Source organism: Pristiophorus japonicus, chromosome 2 (assembly GCF_044704955.1).
Source record: "Pristiophorus japonicus isolate sPriJap1 chromosome 2, sPriJap1.hap1, whole genome shotgun sequence".
Lineage (NCBI taxonomy): Eukaryota > Metazoa > Chordata > Chondrichthyes > Pristiophoridae > Pristiophorus > Pristiophorus japonicus.
In genome coordinates this window covers 224,577,636-224,601,932 of record NC_091978.1, presented here as the reverse complement: position 1 = coordinate 224,601,932, position 24,297 = coordinate 224,577,636, and the positions used below count along the sequence as shown (strand labels likewise).

Here is a 24,297-nt window from a genome sequence, read left to right as displayed (position 1 = left end):
TATTGTTTATTCACTAATAGTCTTTTACCGTTAATTATTTCAAATATGAATGCATCAGATGACATGATGCACTGTCAAAATTTGGAAAATATATCAGACTTGTTATTCATTAAGCTTTGGAACTGAGGGAAATCCTTATTAGTCGGGAAATTGTGTTGGGGAAATTGATGGGATTGAAGGCCGATAAATCCCCAGTGCCTGATGGACTGCATCCCAGAGTACTTAAGGAGGTGGCCTTGGAAATAACTGATGCATTGACAGTCATTTTCCAACATTCCATTGATTCTCAGTTCCTATCGAGTGGAGGGTAACCAATGTAACCCCACTTTTTAAAAAAGGAGGGAGAGAGATAACAGGGAATTATAGACCGGTCAGCCTGACATCGGTAGTGGGTAAAATGATGGAATCAATTATTAAGGATGTCATAGCAGTGCATTTGGAAAGAGGTGACATGATAGGTCCAAGTCAGCATGGATTTGTGAAAGGGAGATCATGCTTGACAAATCTTCTGGAATTTTTTGAGGATGTTTCCAGTAAAGTGGACAAGGGAGAACCAGTTGATGTGGTATGTTTGGACTTTCAGAAGGCTTTCGACAAGGTCCCACACAAGAGATTAATGTGCAAAGTTAAAGCACATGGGATTGGGGGTAGTGTGCTGACATGGATTGAGAACTGGTTGTCAGACAGGAAGCAAAGAGTAGGAGTAAATGGGGACTTTTCAGAATGGCAGGCAGTGACTAGTGGGGTACCGCAAGGTTCTGTGCTGGGGCCCCAGCTGTTTACACTGTACATTAATGATTTAGACGAGGGGATTAAATGTAGTATCTCCAAATTTGCGGATGACACTAAGTTGGGTGGCAGTGTGAGCTGCGAGGAGGATGCTATGAGGCTGCAGAGCGACTTGGATAGGTTAGGTGAGTGGGCAAATGCATGGCAGATGAAGTATAATGTGGATAAATGTGAGGTTATCCACTTTGGTGGTAAAAACAGAGAGACAGACTATTATCTGAATGGTGACAGATTAGGAAAAGGGGAGGTGCAAAGAGACCTGGGTGTCATTGTACATCAGTCATTGAAGGTTGGCATGCAGGTACAGCAGGCGGTTAAGAAAGCAAATGGCATGTTGGCCTTCATAGCGAGGGGATTTGAGTACAGGGGCAGGGAGGTGTTGCTACAGTTGTACAGGGCCTTGGTGAGGCCACACCTGGAGTATTGTGTACAGTTTTGGTCTCCTAACCTGAGGAAGGACATTCTTGCTATTGAGGGAGTGCAGCGAAAGTGCACCAGACTGATTCCCGGGATGGTGGGACTGACCTATCAAGAAAGACTGGATCAACTGGGCTTGTATTCACTGGAGTTCAGAAGAATGAGAGGGGACCTCATAGAAACGTTTAAAATTCTGACGGGGTTAGACAGGTTAGATGCAGGAAGAATGTTCCCAATGTTGGGGAAGTCCAGAACCAGGGGACACAGTCTAAGGATAAGGAGGAAGCCATTTAGGACCGAGATGAGGAGGAATTTCTTCACCCAGAGAGTGGTGAACCTGTGGAATTCTCTACCACAGAAAGTTGTTGAGGCCAATTCACTAAATATATTCAAAAAGGAGTTAGATGAAGTCCTTACTACAAGGGGGATCAAGGGGTATGGCGAGAAAGCAGGAATGGGGTACTGAAGTTGCATGTTCAGCCATGAACTCATTGAATGGCGGTGCAGGCTAGAAGGGCCGAATGGCCTACTCCTGCACCTATTTTCTATGTTTCTATGTTTTATACCCTTCCGAATTGATGGCATGACAAAGAAATGCAGTCACTTTATAATATTCTCAAGTTTGTTATTAAAGCCAGGTAATTGCTCCACTAGTTTAGCTTCCCAGCCATGGGACAGTCTAATTCAAATCTTAGACTTCAACGTAGATGTTTATTGTACACATTGGTGTTAGAATTACCCACAGCCCTGGCATTATTGGCCAACAATATAAATATATTACCTGCTGATGCAAGAATGGTGCAGTGTAGTGCATGCTTTAATGCCTCTAGACGTTCGGTTTCATGAACGATAGATTTATATGACAGCTCATTATATCGTTGGGCAGCTTCTATAAATTTCCTTCTATAATCGAGGACACGAGCATAGCACACCTGAAGACAAAAGCATAGAAGAATGTTTTACTTTTCAGTAAATAAAAGCGCTTAAATATTGTGAGGATCGAAAGCAGCTTGGTGATGAACATGAAAACATTGCTTTGTTTTTCTTCTGGTTGATATATATCTAAACTAGATACCAAAATGACTATGGTGTTTCGTATTGAAAATATTGAATTAAGATCTGAATATTCGTTTACCACAAACGAATAGTGCGTTGGCACAACAGATTTTATTAAGTGATGGAGGAGGGAAGAAAAAGAATGATTTGAGTAAAAAAATCCAAACTATACAGTGGAATACCTTCCCTCTATCATAAAGGTCAGAAGTGGGGATGTTCGCTGATAATTGCACAGTGTACAGTTCCTTTCGCAACTCTCAGATAATGACGCAGTCTGTGTCCACGTGCAGCAAGACCTGGTCAACATCCAGGCTTGGGATGATAAGTGCCAGGCAATGACCATGTCCAACAAAAGGGAGTCTAACCACCTCTCCTTGACATTCAATGACATTACCATCGTCGAATACCCCACGATCAACATACTAGGGGTCATCATTGACCAGAAACATAACTGGACCAGCCACATAAATACTGTGGCTACAAGAACAGGTCAGATGCTGGGTATTTTGTGGTGAGTAACTCACCTCCTGACTCCCCAAAGCCATCTACAAGGCACAAGTCAGGAGTGTGATGGAATACTTTCCACTTGTCTGGATGGATGTAGCTCCAACAACACTCAAGAAGCTCGACATCATCCAGGAGAAAGCAGCCCACTTGATTGGCACCTCATCCACCACCTTAAACATTCACTCCCTCCACTACTGGCACGCCGTGTACCATCGACAAGATGCACTGTAGCAACTCGCCACAACTTCTTCGACAGCACATCCTAAACCCGCGACCACTACCACCTACATGGACATGGGCAGCAGGCGCATGAGAACACCACCACCTCCAAGTTCACCACCAAGTCACACACCATTTTGACTCGGAAATACAGGCAACTCTCGATTATCCGGGTCCCTCGGTGATTGGGCTATGCCGGGTAAACGATTTCTCCATTAGAGCGATTAACATTATAAAGTTAAAACCCAATGCATTCCCGGGACGAAAGGACTCCGAACGCACTGGCCCTATGCATTCCCAAGCCGAAATTTTAAATCCCGTTACAACGGTTTCCAGTTGGATCCGTGTGCGGATAATCATGAGTTGCCTGTATATCGCTGTTTCTTCATCATCGCTGGACCGAAATCCTAGAACTCCCTCTCGAACAACACTGTGGTAGTACCTTCAGCACACGGACTGCAGCGGTTCAAGAAGCCAGCTCACCATCACCTTCTCAAGGGCAATTATTGATGGGTAATAAATGCTGGCTTTGCCAGCGATGCCCACATCCGGTGAATGAATTTAAAAAAAATAATGGTTAGCAACGAAAATTGTGAGCACAAATAATAAAATAATTAATTCCAAGGTTTGAAAGAATTATGTATTTTTGTTAGGACATGTTTTCTTTTTATCTGTACATTTGAAGTTGCATGGTTCTCAAAACACACAGTAGACCTGAAACAAATACAATTTAATTATAATGAAGATATTTGAAGAGATAAAAAGAAAAAAAGAAAAATGTAGGAAATCTGATAAAAAGAGAACATGAACAATAAACATCAGTCAAGGCATCTGTGGAACAGTCATCACACATTAAAAGCAAATTTCTCAAACTCCTGTGGAACTGCGATGACTGATGGATCATAGATTTGTTTTATGAATAACATAATTGGGGCATGGCTCGTTCCCCTTTTACCCCCCACCCAGTTTTCAATATATATATATATATTTTTTTTTTTTTTTATAAACTGTTTTTAACCTGTTCCTCTTACTCTTTCTTCCTCCACCCCTCCAACCTCTCGAGGCAGGCAAGCTGCTTATTGTACAAAAGCAAAGCACTGCAGATACTGAAAATCTGAAATAAACAGAAAATGCTGGAATTACTGAGCAGGCCAGGCAGCATCCTTTCGAAAGGTCATTGACCTGAAACGTTAACTTTGGTTCTCTCCTCATAGATGCTGCCTTTATCAGTTTTTCCAACATTTTCTGCTTTTATTATAGCTGCTTACTGTATCCTGAGAAGCAGTTAAAAAGGAAAGGAAAACATTTTACAAAGGGATTAGGGAAGAAAGGCATAATATTTTCTACAATTACCTCAATCATTAAACTAGTTTTAAAGAGATTGTTGCAACTAATTGCTTTTAAGGTTGAATGATTCAGTCTAACTTCTACAATGGTCGCTACTTTGTGATTTGTGACTTGTTGATTATGGTATTTTAAACTAAAATTCCAGCTGCTGCTTGATCACTCCAGTTCACGTTCTAATCTGATGGTCTCGTACTTATACTGAAGCCTTTAGAATTGGAATTCGAAGCAACTGCCAAACCGGATGGCTGTCAGTCATATTCATGGCTGAAACTAGTCATTGTGGCAGGGCTTGGATTTCAATTATGTTGTCCTTTTACATTGGTAAAGACTGCATTCTTCAGTCCAGAAAAAACAACTGTCAAGTGGGTTTCACACAGCCTTTACAGCAGCTGTACAGTGGACCTGTAATTGCACTTTTTGGAGCAATGGCTTTTAGTCCATGTACATTTGAAACTAATAGTGATGGTAATCAATGCAAAAAAAGCACGATCACAGTCAGAGGTGAGGATTTGGGACTGGTAACAAAGCATTAAAGCTGAAGCCACAACAAGTTGTTCTGATCTGGAATGCATTACCTGAAAGGGTGGTGGAAGCAGATTCAATAGTAACTTTCAAAAGGGAATTGGATAAATACGAAAAGGAAAAATTTGCATGACTATGGGGAAAGAGCAGAGGAGTGGGGCTAATTGGATAGCTCTTTCGAAGAGCTGGCACAGGCACGATTGGCAGAATTGGCTTCCTTCTGTGCTGTATCATTCATTCTGATTCAGTCATATGAGAGGAAGAGAGAAAAAAAAAGACTTGCATTGACATAGCACCTTTCAGGACCGCGGGATGTCCCACAACATTTTACAGCAAGCTCTCACAAACAGCAATGTGATAATGACCAGATAATTTGTTTTTAGTGATGTTGATTGAAGGATAAATATTGGCCAAGCACTGGGGTTAACTCCTCTGCTCTTCTTCAAAATAGTGCCATGGGATCTTTTACGTCCATCTGAGAGTGTAGATGGGGCCTCGGTTTAACGTTGCATCTGAAAAACGGCACCTCTGACAGTGCAGTACTTGCTCAGTATTGCACTGGAGCGTCCGCCTAGATTTTTGTGCATTCTGGAGTGGGACTTCAACCCACAACCTTCAGTCTCAGAGGAGAGAATGCTACCCACTGAACCACAGCTGACAGAGATATTGAAAGAGGTTAATGTCTTGTTAAAGGAACAACATTCAAAACATTAACCCATCTTTTCCCAGATGCTGAAAGATCTGTTGTGCAATTTGAGGATTTTCTGTATATAGTCGACTAAACTTTGTCAAATTGTTTCCCCACTCCTCTCCTAAATACACTGAGTCATACTGGGTTTCATGGGTGGTGGCCATGCTCCAGTACCTCACCCAAGTATCCATTCTCTATGGGTAACCATAAACAGCAAGTGTTTCTGGGCTACTCATTCGTGCAAGGCACCAGAGTCAAGCCCAGTCGAACCTAATGTCCAAAGAGAGATTTGTCAACAATGGTCACAATGGTGAGCAGGAGTAGGAACCCAAGCTGATTTTCCTCCTCTCTGACCCAGGGATTTGAGGACCAACTTACTGTCCATACTGGTTCCCTAGCTGATATCAAGTAACTCAGATCAGACGGAGAATCGAACTTGAGCCTCACGTTATTATTTGAGATGGTAACAGAGATGCTGCTCAGACTGCTGAACTCTTCATACTGTAGAAATATTCTCACTGATCCACTGTTCTTTAGCTGTGTAATGAACAGTTCTTCTTCAAAAGCAGAATTCTACCTTGTAATGTATCTGCAGCTGTTCATTGGTTGATTCGTTTTGAAGGAGGGAGGCTCGGTTTATGTAAGCTTCTGCCTGCACAGGATCATCATCTTCCAGGTACAAACGAGCAATTTTCAGATAGGTGTCCAGTTTATAATCTACATTATATTGCCTGCAAAATAATACAAACATTTAAAAGTAAATGAACAAGGATGTTTAAAAAAAAAAACATCGAAAATGACCTGATATGTTTCAGAACATGAACATACATCCAGGATTTAAATTTTTCAAGTATTTTTTTTCCTTTGGAGACTAAACATAGAAAATAGGTGCAGGAGTAGGCCATTCGGCCCTTGAAGCCTGCACCACCCTTCAATAAGATCATGGCTGATCATTCACCTCAGGACCCCTTTCCTGCTTTCTCTCCATACCCCTTGATCCCTTTAGCCGTAAGGGCCATATCTAACTCCCTCTTGAATATATCTAACAAACTACCATCAACAACTCTCTGCGGTAGAGAATTCCACAGGTTAACAACTCTGAGTGAAGAAGTTTCTCCTCATCTCAGTCCTAAATGGCCTACCCCTTATCCTTGGACTGTGTCCCCTGGTTCTGGACTCCCCAAACATCGCGAACATTCTTCCGATATCTAATGTGTCCAGTCCCGTCAGAATGTTCTTTGTTTCTATGAGATACGCTCTCATTCTTCTAAACTCCAGTGAATACAGGCCCAGTCGACCCAGTCTGGGTATTCAACATTCAGGAAGGATAGAATAAAAAGAAAAGGAAGTGGGGTAGCATTGCTGGTTAAAGAGGAGATTAATGCAATAGTTAGGAAAGACATTAGCTTGGATGATGTGGAATCTATATGGGTAGAGCTGCAGAACACTAAAGGGCAAAAAACGTTAGTGGGAGTTGTGTACAGACCTCCAAACAGTAGTAGTGATGTTGGGGAGGGCGTCAAACAGGAAATTAGGAGTGCATGCAATAAAGATGCAGCAGTTATAATGGGTGACTTTAATATGCACATAGATTGGGCCAGCCAAACTGGAAGCAATACAGTGGAGGAGGATTTCCTGGAGTGCGTAAGGGATGGTTTTCTAGACCAATATGTCGAGGAACCAACTAGGGGGGAGGCCATCTTAGACTGGGTGTTGTGTAATGAGAGAGGATTAATTAACAATCTCATTGTGCGAGGCACCTTGGGGAAGAGTGACCATAATATGGTGGAATTCTGCATTAGGATGGAGAATGAAACAGTTAATTCAGAGACTATGATCCAGAACTTAAAGGCGGCTAACTTTGAAGGTATGAGGCATGAATTGGCTAAGATAGATTGGCGAATGATACTTAAGGGGTTGACTGTGGATGGGCAATGGCAGACATTTAGAGACCGCATGGATGAATTACAACAATTGTACATTCCTGTCTGGCGTAAAAATAAAAAAGGGAAGGTGGCTCAACCGTGGCTATCAAGGGAAATCAGGGATAGTATTAAAGCCAAGGAAGTGGCATACAAATTGGCCAGAAATAGCAGCGAACCTGGGGACTGGGAGAAATTTAGAACTCAGCAGATGAGGACAAAGGGTTTGATTAGGGCAGGGAAAATGGAGTACGAGAAGAAGCTTGCAGGGAACATTAAGGCGGATTGCAAAAGTTTCTATAGGTATGTAAAGAGAAAAAGGTTAGTCAAGACAAACGTAGGTCTCCTGCAGTCAGAATCAGGGGAAGTCATAACGGGGAACAAAGAAATGGCAGACCAATTGAACAAGTACTTTGGTTCAGTATTCACTAAGGAGGACACAAACAACCTTCCGGATATAAAAGGGGTCAGAGGGTCTAGTAAGGAGGAGGAACTGAGGGAAATCTTTATTAGTCGGGAAATTGTGTTGGGGAAATTGATGGGATTGAAGGCCGATAAATCCCCAGGGCCTGATGGACTGCATCCCAGAGTACTTAAGGAGGTGGCCTTGGAAATAGCGGATGCATTGACAGTCATTTTCCAACATTCCATTGACTTGGGATCAGTTCCTATCGAGTGGAGGGTAGCCAATGTAACCCCACTTTTTAAAAAAGGAGGGAGAGAGAAAGCAGGGAATTATAGACCGGCCAGCCTGACCTCAGTAGTGAGTAAAATGATGGAATCAATTATTAAGGATGTTATAGCAGCGCATTTGGAAAATGGTGACATGATAGGTCCAAGTCAGCATGGATTTGTGAAAGGGAGATCATGCTTGACAAATCTTCTGGAATTTTTTGAGGATGTTTCCAGTAAAGTGGACAAAGGAGAACCAGTTGATGTGGTATATTTGGACTTTCAGAAGGCTTTCGACAAGGTCCCACACAGGAGATTAATGTGCAAAGTTAAAGCACATGGGATTGGGGGTAGTGTGCTGACGTGGATTGAGAACTGGTTGTCAGACAGGAAGCAAAGAGTAGGAGTAAATGGGTACTTTTCAGAATGGCAGGCAGTGACTAGTGGGGTACTGCAAGGTTCTGCGCTGGGGCCCCAGCTGTTTACATTGTACATTAATGATTTAGACGAGGGGATTAAATGTAGTATCTCCAAATTTGCGGATGACACTAAGTTGGGTGGCAGTGTGAGCTGCGAGGAGGATGCTATGAGGCTGCAGAGCGACTTGGATAGGTTAGGTGAGTGGGTAAATGCATGGCAGATGAAGTATAATGTGGATAAATGTGAGGTTATCCACTTTGGTGGTAAAAACAGAGAGACAGACTATTATCTGAATGGTGACAGATTAGGAAGGGGGAAGGTGCAGCGAGACCTGGGTGTCATTGTACATCAGTCATTGAAGGTTGGCATGCAGGTACAGCAGGCGGTTAAGAAAGCAAATGGCATGTTGGCCTTCATAGCGAGGGGATTTGAGTACAGGGGCAGGGAGGTGTTGCTACAGTTGTATAGGGCCTTGGTGAGGCCACACCTGGAGTATTGTGTCCAGTTTTGGTCTCCTAACTTGAGGAAGGACGTTCTTGCTATTAAGGGAGTGCAGCGAAGATTCACCAGACTGATTCCCGGGATGGTGGGACTGACCTATCAAGAAAGACTGGATCAACTGGGCTTGTATTCACTGGAGTTCAGAGGAGTGAGAGGGGACCTCATAGAAACGTTTAAAATTCTGACGGGTTTGGACAGGTTGGATGCAGGAAGAATGTTCCCAATGTTTGGGAAGTCCAGAACCAGGGGTCACAGTCTAAGGATAAGGGGTAAGCCATTTGGGACCGAGATGAGGAGAAACTTCTTCACCCAGGAGAGTGGTGAACCTGTGGAATTCTCTACCACAGAAAGTTGTTGAGGCCAATTCACTAAATATATTCAAAAGGGAGTTAGATGAAGTCCTTACTACTCGGGGGATCAAGGGGTATGGCGAGAAAGCAGGAATGGGGTACTGAAGTTTCATGTTCAGCCATGAACTCATTGAATGGCGGTGCAGGCTAGAAGGGCTGAATGGCCTGCTCCTGCACCTATTTTCTATGTTTCTATGTCTCTCCTCGTATGTCAGTCCTGCCATCCCGGGAATCAGTCTGGTTCGCTGTACTCCTTCAATAGCAAGAACGTCCTTCCTCAGATTCGGAGACCAAAACTGAACACAATATTCCAGGTGTGGCCTCACCAAGGTCCTGTACAACTGCAGTAAGACCTCCCTGCTCCTATACTCAAATCCCCTCGCTATGAAGGCCAACATTCCATTTGCCTTTTTCACCGCCTGCTGTACCTGCATGGCAACTTTCAATGACTGATGTACCATGACACCCAGGTCTCGTTGCACCTCCCCTTTTCCTTATCTTCCGTCATTCAGATAATATTCTGCTCTCGTGTTTTTGCCACTAAAGTGGATAACCTCACATTTATCCACATTATACTGCATCTGCCATGCATTTGCCCACTCACCTAATCTGTCCAAGTCACCTTGCAGCCTCTTAGCATCCTCCTTGCAGCTCACACCGCCACCCAGCTTAGTGTCATCTGCAAACTTGGAGAAAATTACACTCAATTCATCTAAATCATTGATGTATATTGTAAATAGCTGGGGTCTCTGCACTGAACCCTGCAGCACCCCACGAGTCACTGCCTGCCATTCTGAAAAGGACCCATTTATCTAGACTCTCTGCTTCCTGTCTGCCAACAAGTTCTCTTTCCACGTCAGTACATTACCCCCAATACCATGTGCTTTAATTTTGCACACCAATCTCTTGTGTGGGACCTTGTCAAAAGCCTTTTGAAAGTCCAAATACACCACATTCACTGGTTCTTCCTTGTCCACTCTATTAGTTATATCCCCCCAAAATTCTAGAAGATATGTCAAGCATGATTTCCCTTTCATAAATCCATGCTGACTTGGACCGTTCCTGTCGCTGCTTTCCAAATGCGCTGCTATTTCATCTTTAATAAATTGATTCCAACATTTTCCCCACTGCTGATGTCAGGCTAACCGGTCTATAATTCCCCGTTTTCTCTCTCCCTTCTTTTTTAAAAAGTGGTTTTACATTTGCTACCCTCCAGTCCATAGGAACTGATCCAGAGTCGAGAGACTGTTGATAAATGATCACCAATGCATCCACTATTTCAAGGGCCACTTCGTTACTTACTCTGGGATGCAGATTATAAGGCCCTGGGGATTTATCAGCCTTCAATCCCATCAATTTCCCTAACACAATTTCCTGACTAATAAGGATTTCCTTCAGTTCCTCCTCCTCACTCGACCCTCGGTCCCATAGTATTTCCAGAAGGTTATTTGTATCTTCCTTCGTGAAGACAGAACCAAAGTATTTGTTCAATTGGTCTGCTATTTCTTTGTTCCCCATTATAAATTCACCTGATTCTGCCTGCAAGGGACCTATGTTTGTCTTCACTAATCTTTTTTTCTTCACATATCTACAGAAGCTTTTGCAGTCAGTTTTTATGTTCCCAGCAAGCTTCCTCTCGTACTCTATTTTTCCCCCTCCTAATTAAACCCTTTGTCGTCCTCTGCTGAATTCTAAATTTCTCCCAGTCCTCAGGTTTGCTGCCTTTTCTGGCCAACTTATGTCTCTTCCTTGGATTTAACACGATCCTTAATTTTCTTTGTCAGTCACGGTTGAGCCACCTCCCCCGTTTTATTTTTACTCCAGACAGGGATGTACAATTGTTGAAGTTCATCCATGTGATCTTTAAATGTTTGCCTTTGCCGATCCACTCTCAATCCTTCAAGTATCATTCGCCAGTCTATTCTAGCCATTTCACATCTCATTTCATCGAAGTTACCTTTCCTTAAGTTCAGGACCCTAGTCTCTGAATTAACTGCGTCACTCTCCATCTTAATAAAGAATTCTACCATATTATGGTCACTCTTCCCCAAGGGGCCTCGTACAACAAGATTGCTAATTAGTCTTTTCTCATTACACATCACCCAGTCTAGGATGGCTAGTCTTGGTTCCTCGACATATTGGTCCAGAAAACCATCCATAATACATTCCACGAAATCCTCCTCCACCGTATTGCTACAAGTTTGGTTCGCCCAATCAATATGTAGATCAAAGTCACCCATGATAACTGCTGTACCTTTATTGCACGCATCCCTAATTTCTTGTTTGATGCTGTCCCCAACCTCACTACTACTGTTTGGTGGCCTGTACACAACTCCCACTAGCGTTTTCTGCCCTTTGGTATTCCGCAGCTCTACCCATACCGATTCCACATCATCCAAGCTAATGTCCTTCCTAACTATTGCATTAATTTCCTCTTTAACCAGCAATGCTACCCCACCTCCTTTTCCTTTCTGTCTATCCTTCCTGATTGTTGAATACCCCTGGATGTTGAGTTCCCAGCCTTGGTCACCCTGGAGCCATGTCTCCGTAATCCCAATTATATCATCGTCATTAATAGCTGCCTGCACAGTTAATTCATCCACCTTATTATGAATACTCCTCGCATTGAGGCACAGAGCCTTCAGGCTTGTCTTTTTAACACACTTTGTCCCTTTAGAATTTGCTGTAATGTGGCCCTCTTTGATTTTTGCCTTGGGTTTCTCTGCCCTCTACTTTTACTTTTCTTCTTTCTATCTTTTGCTTCTGCCCCCATTCGACTTCCCTCTATCTCCCTGCATAGGTTCCCATCCCCCAGCCATATTAGTTTAACCCCTCCCCAACAGCACGAGCAAATACTCCCCCTAGGACATTGGTTCCGGTCTTGCCCAGGTGCAGACCGCCCGGTTTCCCTCAAAACCGGTTTCAATGTCCCAGGAATTTGAATTCCTCCCTCCTGTACCACTCTTCAAGGCACGTATTCATCTTAGCTATCCTGCTATTTCTACTCTGACAAGCACGTGGCATTGGTAGCAATCCTGAGATTACTACCTTTGATTTTTAATTTAGCTTTTTAATTTAACTCCTAGCTCCATAAATTCAGCTTGTAGGACCTCATCCCGTTTTTTAATCTATATCGTTGGTACCTATATGCGACAACTGGCTGTTCATCCACCCCCTCCAAAATGTCCTGCAGCCGCTCCAAAACATCCTTGGCCCTTGCACCAGGGAGGCAACATACCATCCTGGACTCTCGATTGCGGCCGCAGAAACGTCTGTCTATTCCCCTTACATTAGAATCCCCTACAACTATAGCTCTCCCACTCTTTTTCCTGTCCTCCTGTGCAACAGAGCCACCCATGGTGCCATGAACTTGGCTGCTACTGCCCTCCCCTGATGAGTCATTCCCCCCCAACAGCATCCAATTATCTGTTTTGGAGGGGGATGACCGCAGGGGACTCCTGCACTACCTTCCTTCCACTGCTCTGCCTGATGGTCACCCATTCCCTATCTGCCCAAGTAATGTTTACCTTAAACTCAAGGTAGTTCTTATTTGTTCATTTATTAAACACTCATCAAATTTCATGTCTTATTTTAAAAGTTCCAACCAACCAATTTTGTTGTTAAAACCTGTTGTAAGTTATAAGACATGATTTCCAAGAAGAAGCTGAGGCAAATTAGTAAATTCAGACACCACAAATATAAAATCATGTAAGTATTCGTACATCGCTGTGGAATGGTGAGGTGGGGATTGGGGGCTGTTTCCTCAATCCACTGAGTTATTTATCTCAGCCTCATTGCTCTGGGAAGGGACACAGGAGAGGCCAATAAAAAGTGAGCGAAAATCAGGAGAGATTACCAAGCCAATTTCACACAATTCCCAGTGGATAGCTTCATAGTGATACTGGCAGAGGGCTGAGAGCAGGTCATTCACCCACCCACTCTCTTCCCAAAAGACATACGGCCCAGAGATTCCTGATGGGGGAAAACAGGCAAGACTGCAAAATACAAGTTGTATATATAGGGAAGGCAGCAACTCTTCTACAATGATGTCTATGCTCAATGATCTAAATGTGCCATCTGTGACAATGTAACTGTGTCAAGGATGCCAGGGGAACCAATTATCGCTGCATCTACTGTGCCAACTAAACCAGCTATGCAGTGTTAGCCATTTACAATCTTTAGGAGAAAAATTGGAATCTTTATTTGTGCAATGATTTGTGGACATTAATTTAAAAGGTATCCACTTTGTTTAAAATAGCTACAATGGTGCATGCTATATCGCAGAAATCAAAGAAGAATGAAGACTCATCCAATACGCACTTTTGTCCAGTTTCTAATGGAATTCCCACCAAAACTTGAGCAGCATTTCTCCAGTCTTCTTCCTTCTCATAGATGGTGGCTAGATGCTGTCTTATGGAAGCCACCTGAGAAAATAAGTATACCAGTCATGAATGAACTTCAAGTTAATGAAAATAAAGGTAAATTATTTGTAGCTACATAAGAAGTTGTTATTGAATCTATTTTAGACGATTAATCATATATATATATATTTTTTTAAATCATTCTATATCATCACATGGAAGACAAAACAATCTCTTCCTCTAGATTTTTCATCCTCTTGTTAGGTCACAATCGAAAAATGCAGCCAAGGACCTGCTCCAAAGCCCATATGAATGCTACTCTTGATCCAGCAGACATACAATGCTCAAGAGCGACTGGGTGACTCACCTGCAAATTTTCACTGCCTGTGAAGAACTAAGTTGTGCTCTTCACCATCACCCCCAGGAATATGAATTAATGATATATGTGGAACTGCGGTTATGTCCCACAACATACCATTCCGCAGCAAAGCATCAACCCGCTATACCACCTCAGCATCGATAAGCTTATTGCCAGTCCTATTGTCATGTCTAAATCACCAGCCAAACCGGCAACAATGAACAGGCTATGACACTAAACTGACTAACAAAAATAAACAGAAATGGAACCAAATTTTTAAAAATATATAATTTTGAACAGTCAGGCGAGCAAATATCGTAAAAGAAGAAATGAAGAATCTTTTTTTTTAAACCTGAAGTGACTCTGTTGTAGCTGGCTCAGGTATTGTATTGAGAACAGTCCGTTTAATCATCCTCAAATGAAGGGCAGCCCTGAATATATGTAGTGGACTATAGATTGTAGACATGTGCACTGAAGAACTTCTTAATGGGGATGATTGAAAGTAGGACAAAAGTGGTACTGTCCTGTTTTAAAGCAAAACACAGACCCTAAAGACATTACATGATGTTATTTCCAGCTGCCTTAAACTGGGACAGAATAGGCGAGATATGTTCGTGCTACTTTGATTCTGGAAGCCCTCATACACCACAGCTTTTATTCCTGAACAAAAATATTTGAATACATGTATTCTGAATTTAGAGATGCATTGTAAATAAGCTGTGATGATTCTCCTGCTTCACATTCCTGTTTCCACATTTTTCCAGTGACTTGGATCAAATGAGATTGACGCATTACCATGTTTCACACTGTAGTTTACTCATACCAACATAGAACAGGCAAAGATAACAACTGAAATACCTTGAGGTTTGATTTGCTTTATTAACACAGTTGAAAGAAAGTAAATCAACTCAACATTTTCACAATTAAAAATAAAACTAATTCTTTTAACAAAAAATAAATATTGCTGCTTACTGTCTGTCATGCGCTCACCTGCTCTTCAAATGAAATGACTCTAGGCTGGATCTTTTCCAAAGTGAAGTGATAGATTTCTTTGGCTGTACCATCAGGAAGATTCGGTAGGTGGGAGCAGAAGTCAGTCAGCAGTTGTCGGGAAATCACTAGACTGACATTTTCATTAACCACTATTAAAACAGAGAAGGACACTGAATCACAAGCCTGCCATAGGTTACATAATGCTAAAAATTTACGGCCACTTGCTGCTATATTTCATTTTGGTTTGTCAAAAGTGTTTGGTATTTATGTTTTGCAAAGAGTCTATGCAAATATATCAGATCACTGGCTGAATTTTTGACATCTGTATTTCCTTTTGATTGTTGCAAATATAAAAGTTGGTGGAAAACAGATTATTCGGTAATTAAGGATTCATTCCCAAATACTTGTAATGTTATGCGGCGTGATTCGCTGTCGGCTTTTTGTCTGTCTATGTTTGGCTTGGTGCTTGTGCCTTTAAATCCGGTTATAATATGTAATATGTCCTTACTGTACAGTACAAGTGCACACGAGGCCCATACTAGAAAAGGTCACTCTGTGACCAGTAACCTTTATTAGCCAGCACTGAAGTGGAGAAGATGGGTGGAGCTTCCCCTTTTATACCTGAAACTCAGGTTAGGAGTGTCTCCCACAAGTTCACCACCTAGTGGTCAGTGTTCTCATGGTGTACAACTTAGGTCAGTTTATACATGGATTACAATGACAGTTGAATACATGACAATATGCAAGATGCTGGAGGCCAGCTGCAGGAAAAAAAAACCCTGAATATGATGCAAATATTTTGATGAAACATAGAAAATAGTAATTTGCTCAATAAATGACAGTCAATTACTTTTGAATCCGAGCGCCAATTATGAGAATCGAAACAAGCCACAGTAATGAGTAGACAAAACAAGTAGCTGGATCTGTTGATTAAGCTGAGCGAGTAGAATAGAATCAAACTGATTGGATTAACTCGGTCCCAGTGTCAGAAAAGATTACAAGAAGGAAAAGTATACATAAAAGTATCGATAAAAAGGATAGCTTAGAATTCGTTTGCAGCCCTTTTATTTACTTTTTCACTTGAAGGCAACAGTCTTGCTACTGTAAATGTATAATTGTATTACATTAATGTTAAATTATTCACTTGTCTGTGGTTTGTTTAATATTTTAGACTTAAAATGACACTTGATGTGAATGCTCTACTGCTTTTGAAGAATCGAGAGAAATCCTGTGGAACCGTATGTTAAATTCCAATAGTTTAAAAATTACCAGATATTATTTCAGGCATGTTGTTGAAAGCTTACCGAGATCTCAAGGCTAGATTAGACACTGTTTAAGATATAAGGAGTTGGGATTCGCTCAATGATCTAGGACATGAGAGCCAAAATAATCATGAGTATGAAATGTGTAAGATTCTGAGGGGGCTTGATAGGGTCGATGCAGAGAGGATGGTTCCCCTTGTGGGTGAATCTAGAACAAGGGGGCATAGTTTCAGAATAAAAGTTTAAAACTGAGATGAGAGGAATTTCTTCTCTGAGGGTTGTAAGTCGATGGAATTCGCTGCCTCAGAGAGCTGTGAAGGCTGGGTCATTGAATATATTTAAGGCGAGGATAGACAGATTTTTGAGCAATAAGGGAGTAAAGGATTATGGGGAGCGGGCAGGGAAGTGGAATTGAGGCCAAGATCAGATCAGATCATTGAATGGCGGAGCAGGCTCAAGGGGCCAAATGGCCTACTCCTGCTCTTATTTCTTATGTTCTTATGTAAAGGTAGAAAAGATCCAAAAATGTAAAAAGCACCACAGAGGAGTCTAATTTACCTGGATGCTACCCACAATAGAGCCCAGATTTGGCAACCCTCTTTTCACTTCAACACTTAAAACACGTCCGACCATGGTTGCATTAACTATGCCAAGTCAACTTTCCAAACCTGGGCTTTTGATGATCTTAAAAATTCTGCTCAGCATAATCTGTTCTACAATCATACATAAGAACATAAAAAATAGGAATAGGAGTCGGCCATACGGCCCCTTGAGCCTGCTCTGCCATTCAATAAGATCATGGCTGATCTGATCATGGACTCGGCTCCACTCCCCCTCCCGCTCCCCATAAACCCCTTATCCCCTTATCATTTAAGAAACTGTCTATTTCCGTCTTAACACATGCATTATACAGGTTAAACCTCCCTTATCTGGCACCGTCAGGACCTGACCTGTCCCGAACGAGGGATTTTGCTGGATATGGGGAGGTCACATATTTGGGTGGACTGCGCTTTTAAATGCTGTTGCTGGGGTAAGTGTGTGTTTGCGCCGATTGGCTGGACCAATTGTCAGTCAGCCAATCAGTGTGCATGGGGCCAAGAAGAGTCGGCGGGCCCCGAAGGTTCTGCTGAGAGAGTTTGAGCAGCTAGGAGCTAAATTGATTTTTCCCAGATTTTTTCCCCAATTGGCCTGGGTTTTTAATCTGTTTTTTTGCCTCTTCCAGGAACTCGCACGGCTCTGCAGTGTGACATCACGGGTAAGGCAGGCAAGTGATTGGTAGTGACTGTCGACTAAGTTTTTCTTTTAAATTAACAGATAGCATATAACTAAATACTAGCCTTTATTTGTTTAACTAATTTAATATATAGGGTAAATACTTTGATTAACACTAAACTAATTAATGAAATAAAATCATGGGAAAACAGGAGATGTGTTGCTGCTACAATATGTGGGAGCTTCTGTACGTTTTGGTCCAGGGCGGCTACATCTGCGGTAAGTGTCTGAGGTTCGACGAACTTCGGCTCCGAGTTGAGGAAATAAAAAGAGGGAGGGGGGGGGGCGGGGTGTGGGGAGGAGGGTCCTAGTGGAGAGAAATCTAGAATGCTAAAGAGAAAAGAAAAGGAAGCAATGCAGGAAAGTGATTGTGATAAGGATAACCAGATTATGTCAGGAAGGGACAGAGCATACAAACAAAAGAGTACACTAACAAATAGGGTCCAGGTAAGAAAAAACAGCGATATGACAAATAGGGCTATAGTACAAAATAATGTTAAGATATCTAGTCATGTTAAAAAGACAAATCGAAAAGCACTATGTGAATGCACGAAGCATCCATAATAAGGTAGACGAATGAACAGCACAAATAGATGTAAACAGATACGATATTGTTGCTATTACGGAGACATGGTTGCAGGGTGACCAGGGCTGGGAACTGATTATCCAAGAATATTCGATATTTAGGAAGGACAGGCAAAAAGGAATAGAGGGTGGTGTGGCGTTGTTAGTAAAGGATGAAATCGGAGCAATAGTGAGAAAGGATACTGGCTCAGAAAATCACGATGTAGAATCAGTCTGAGTGGAGCTAAGGAGCACCATGGGGCAGAAAACATTGGTGGGAGTTGTCTGTAGGCCTCCAAACAGTAGTGGTAATGTAGGGGACGGCATTAAACAGGAAATTAGAGATGCATGTAACAAGGGTAATACAGTAATCGTAGGTGACTTTAATCTACATACAGACTGGCCAAACCAAATTAGCAATAATACTGTGGAAGATAAATTCCTGGCGTGTGTACGAGATGGTTTTTTAGACCTATACATTGAGGAGCCTACAAGGGAACAGGCTATCCTAGATTGGGTATTGTGCAATGAGAAGGGGTTAATTAACAGTCTTGTTGTGCGGGGTCCTTTAGGGAAGAGTGACCATAACATGATTGAATTCTTTATCAAGATGGAAAGTGAAGTAGTCCAATCCGAAACTAGGGTCCTAAATCTAAACAAAGGTATGAGGAATGAATTGGCTGTGATAGATTTGGAAGATTCATTAAAAGGCATGATGTTGGATAGGCAATAGCTAACATTTAAAGGAACGAATGCATGAATTGCAACAGTTATTCATTCCTTTCAGGCACAAAAACACAAAAGGAAAAGTGGCCCAACCATGGCTAACAAAAGAAATTAAGGATAGTATTAGGTCCAAAGAGGAGTCATACAAAGTTGCCAGAAAAAGTAGTCATTGAAAGCAAACATGCAGGTGCAACAAACAGTTAGGAAGGCAAATGGTATGTTAGCCTTCATTGCAAGAGGAGTTGAGTATAGGAGCAAGGATGTCTTACTACAGTTATACAGGGCCTTGGTGAGACTGCACCTGGAGTATTGTGTGCAGTTTTGATATCATTACCTAAGAAAGGATATACTTGCCATAGAGGGAATGCAGCGAAAATTCACCAGACTGATTCCTGGAATGGCAGGACTGTCTTATGAGTGATTGAGTCGACTAGGCCTGTATTCACTCGAGTTTAGAAGAATGAGAGGGGATCTCATAGAAACGTATAAAATTGTGACGGGGTTGGACAGACTGGATGCGGGGAGGATGTTTCCCCTGGCTGGGAAGTCGAGAACAAGGGGTCACAGTCTCAGGATACAGGGCAGGAAATTTAGGACTGAGATGAGGAGAAGTTTCTTCACTCAGAGGGTGGTGAACCTGTGGAATTCTCTACCACAGAAGCCTGTAGAGGTCAAGTTACTGAATATATTTAAGAAGGAGATAAATAGATTTCTAAACACAAAAGGCATCTAGGGGTATGGGGAGAAAGCAGGAATATGGTGTTGAGATGGAGGATCAGCCATGATCATGATTATATTGAATGGCAGTGCAGGCTCAAAGGCCAGAATGGCCTACTACTGCTACTATTTGCTGTGTTTCTGTGAAGAGCCAGCCCAACCCCCCCCCACCCCCCCCGCCGCCCATAGGGAGCGCTGTGGGGAGGAGTGGTTGTCCCAAGAACTGTGGCTGCAGGAGTTCCAGCAGGGCAACGAGGAGGAGGCAGCCGATTGAGGAGAAAGATTATATTGGTGAGTAGGATTTTTACGGCTCACGATCTGCGCACGCGCCACCCAGGAATGGTTCCAGACGAGGGATGGTGCCGGATAAGGGAATCTCAGATAAGAAAGGTTCAACCTGTACAGTGTAATTTAATGCTTTTGATGAAAAACAGAAATCATTTTAAGAGAAAGCAGTGTTGTCACTGGGCTTATTTAATATACTGATACCAATATACAACAGGAAAAATTGCACATAAGCCAAATACAGTTTAAAGCTCTTAATTTTTCATCTCCATTGTTGTCACCAGGCATTTAAATTGCATCAGGTCTAATACCCTATAGTAAACCCAGCAGCAGGATCAATATACTTTGAAGTGCCTTACTTCCAGGTTTTCACAGTTTTCTGGTTCTTATACAGCTTTTCTCTGGGGAGACTGCTGTCCAAACCTTCACATTTACTGGAAGTATTTTATTGAAAAAATAAATTTATATAGACCAACAAAACTATAAATTAATTTACTCAGCGTTCTCTTGCCAGAGTGGTCCTGCACAGCTCATCGGCTGACAGAACTCAATCAGGAGTCCTTCATTCCATTTTTTAAAAAATAATAGTGCAAGCCCTCATCTGATGAACAATGTTGACTTCCTTTAGTCAGCTACAATGCTTATAAACCTTAACTGAAATTCTTTTACGATTTGATAGATCAACATTTTTTTAAATAACAAAGTATGTCACTGAATATACTGCCTAATAAAGAAAATAACAGCTATCGTGAATGTATTATGGGGGTATAAAACTAAGTGAGAATATAGCACTGGGAAAAGAAAGGAACCGAAATGTAACCAGGGGAGCAGAAGACACTGCAGCAATCCCCACCATTACGCTTTTCACCATCCTGGTGATAGCCCGAATCCTCCAATTGCTCTGATCATTACCATCTCCAGTGGCAAACATGTAACCACTGGCACATCACCCCAGTGTTATCGAGATCAAAGTGCTCCTTCCAGACACATCCCAAGTATGGATAGACTATGGGGCTGCAGTGGGGGTGGGGGGGGGGGGGGAGCGGGATGATTTTAATCTTTAGGCTGCTCGGAGAGGATATCAAGGATTTGGGCACACACCACCCATAATTTTTGATCTACTAATTGTAAATCCTAAACTAAAGGCAAAAATTTACCCCACAACCTACAAGTGTTTTTCATAGTTGAAGACTGGCCTCAGAGCACTTTTCACATTCCCACCATTATAATTTACTGAAATCACACTGACAGCAAAGACAAATGTTCTGCATAAGTTAAATTTTAGAGGAGTTTGATCTAAAAACATAGAAATTTATGATTAGAACAGTCATGAAAAATTTAATATAAATGGAGAAAATTAAGTTCCAATGAAAAGGTCTGTTCTTTGCAAAAAGACTTACTGTAATGGTATAGAAGGCACTTTCATAACCAACAAAAGACTAGATTTAATCACTTATAATGATTTTGGAGATTGACAATTATAATTTATTTAAGTAACCACTGAATCTACTTTAAAAACTTAGTCAGCATGGGCCCAAGTTTCCACAAGAAAAAAAACGGGCGCCCTTCCGAGCTGGGCGCCCGTTTTTCGCGCCTAAAAAAATCCTCGGTATTCTCCACCTACTTACAGGTCCTCTGGCCCTCGGCGCAGCCAGCACGAGCTGTGGGGGGGGGGCGGAGCCAGGTCCCGGCGCTGAAAACAGTGCCGGGACCTCTGCACATGCGCGCTACAGTCGGCACACAAGTGCAGTAGCTCCAGGTGCCGAACTGTGTGGGAGGGGCCCGAAGCACGCAGCCCCTAGCCCTGACCGAATGAGCTGCCAGGGCGAAGATCGGACTCGGGCCTCCTTCCTTCCCTCCCTCCCGTTTCGCTCCCCCCGGTTAACTCCCGTTCTCTCCCCCCTTCCCATCTCTCGTTCCCTATGCCTGATTTATAAGTGTAGGCAAGGTTTTTCTGAGCGTACAAAAATCTACACTTACTCCATTCTAAGTTAGTTTGGAGTACGTTTTCGCTGCCAAAACTTGCAAAACAGGTGTAAGTGGCTGGACACGCCCCCTTTTGAAAAGAAATCTGTTCGACAATGAAACTATTCTAACTCACTAGAACTGGAGCAAACTAAATGCCGAGAATTGCAATTTCTAAGATGCTCCATTCTAAACTAGCTGTTCCAAAAAAATAGAAGCAACTCAGGCCGAAACTTGAGCCCAATGTTACATGACCGGGCCACCTCGAGGAAAAAGTAGAATCTCACCTTCAGATCCACAAAGCACAAAAAAAAAGTTATTTACAATACTCAGGAAACAAGAACAAAAACCCAAATCCACCAATAGAAATATTAGAAATCAAATACCAGTTGAGAAAAAGGGAGCCCACGAGCAGCTGTGCCTGCACAAAGATAGTTGTACAAACTCCACAATTCAAAGCATGAAAGAAAAGACTTCCGAAAATCAAGGGAGATAGCAGTAATAATTCAGAAAATCCCGTAAGAAACCACAAGAAAATACAGCACCCAGCGGATGAACTGAAATCTCTCCAAATGTCCAGTGAAAAAGTGAAGGGCTGGTAAACAACTCATGTTTGTGCCTAGCTCGCAGCAGTATCTGATGACACGGTAAGCATGACTTGAGAAATAAAGTTGGGGATCAAAAACAGAAAGTATGAAATGAAAACAAAGATACCAATGCTCCCTTCCACTGATGAAAGAAACCAACACAGCCACCATCACCTCCCAAGGTAAAAACCCGAACTCCGCCCCCCCCCCCACACTTACTGAGGCAGACACCCGACAACCCACCACCTCCCATCATGCTGAGGCAAAAAATGACTGCTATGTTAACTGCAACCCCCATTCCCCGCTGAAGCAAAACTAGATCGCTGACGAGCTCTCACTAAGACAAATTCAGCACACATATCCCCCTTCTCCCTGATAAGGCAAACCACCATTGCCCCTTTCCTCTCCCTGCATCTTGCTCTCTTCCCCTCCCTGCATTCCTCTGCCTCTGCTCGCTCCACTTCTTTCCCCTTCGCATCTCTCTCCACCTATCCCTCCCCTTGCCCGCCCGTCCGCCCTCCCTTCTCATGATATTGAGAGTTCCTGCCAACGGTATATACACAATATCTTGTATTTATATAGCGTCTTTAATGTAGCAAAACTGTCCCAAGGTGCTTCACAGGAGTGTTATAAAACAAAATTTGACACCAAGCCACACAAAGAGATATTAGGGCAATGACCAAAAGCTTGGTCAGAGGTAGATTTTAAGGAGCGCCTGAAAAGGAGGAAAGAGAGGTAGAGAGGCGGAGAGGTTTGGCAGGGAATTCCAGAGCTTACAGCATTGGCAGCTGACGGCACAGCCACCAATAGTTGAGCGACTGAAATCTGAGCTGCGCAAAAGGCCAGAATTAGAGGATCGCAGATATCTTTGGGGTTGTGGGGCTGGAGGAGATTACAGAGACAGGGAGGGGCATGGTCATGAAGGGATTTAAAAACAAGGATGAACATTTTGAAATCAAGATATTGCTTAACCGGGAGCCAATGTAGATCAGCGAGCACAGGGGTGATGAGCGAACAGGACTTCGTGCAAGTTAGGACACAACAGTCGAGTTTTTGGTCAGCTCAAGTTTACTGAGGGTACAACGTGGGAGGCCGGCCGGTAGTGTGTTGGATTAGTCAAGACTAGAGGTAACAAAGACATGATAGAGGGTTTCAGCAGCCGATGAACTGAGGCAGGAGCAGCATCAGGTGATGGCATGGATGTGTGGTCAAAATCTCATCTCAAATATAGTGATATTTAACCACTTGGGTCAGCAGTTGTTGGGATGAGATGCATTAAGAGAGCGTCACTGCAAAACTGGTGGGGTTGGAAGGTAGCAGTGTCAGTATGAAATTGGAGGGGAGGACAAGATGAATGTTGACTTGAAATGGGGGACAAGAGGGGCATTTTGAGCGAGGATGGGGGGAAGAAGACTGTTTGTTTGAACTTGGACGGGAGATGGGGAGGGTGGAGAGGGGAAGAATGCCACCTCAAATTGGGTAGGGAGAAGTTATTTTTAGATTATCAGAGTACAGAAAAATATAACAAGTAATACATAGTGCAGTCTTTGCTCAATAGAGCACACAATATATCCTAAAGTACAATACTCACTAGCCTCGACAAAGGCCTTCAAAGCCTCCAGCTGCTCAGCCCCTGATAGCTGCAAGGCCTTTTCCAGGATCTGGCGATACCTATTGAAGGGCACAAAAAGATGACAGGTTAAGGAATTAATCCCTGTCCTTGCATCACAGTCCTGAAACAAAATTGTACTTCAGGATTTTTAAAAGGAAAGTGACACCACTTTTAAAGATTAT

General features: G+C 42.6%; 1 protein-coding gene across 4 annotated transcripts in view; it reads right to left on the bottom strand.

Moving 5' to 3' along the window:
• cops4 (COP9 constitutive photomorphogenic homolog subunit 4 (Arabidopsis)) overlaps positions 1-24,297 on the bottom strand; it is a 121,010-nt gene that overhangs the window by 77,642 nt on the left and 19,071 nt on the right. For all 4 annotated transcript variants that reach the window (XM_070871018.1, XM_070871019.1, XM_070871020.1 and 1 more), the window contains exons 2-6: positions 24,095-24,174; positions 15,123-15,274; positions 13,734-13,837; positions 6,126-6,279; positions 1,988-2,138 (exon numbers count right to left, since the gene is read on the bottom strand). In XM_070871018.1, the coding sequence (XP_070727119.1) occupies positions 1,988-2,138; positions 6,126-6,279; positions 13,734-13,837; positions 15,123-15,274; positions 24,095-24,174 (641 nt within the window). The remainder of the gene's footprint in view (positions 1-1,987; positions 2,139-6,125; positions 6,280-13,733; positions 13,838-15,122; positions 15,275-24,094; positions 24,175-24,297) is intronic.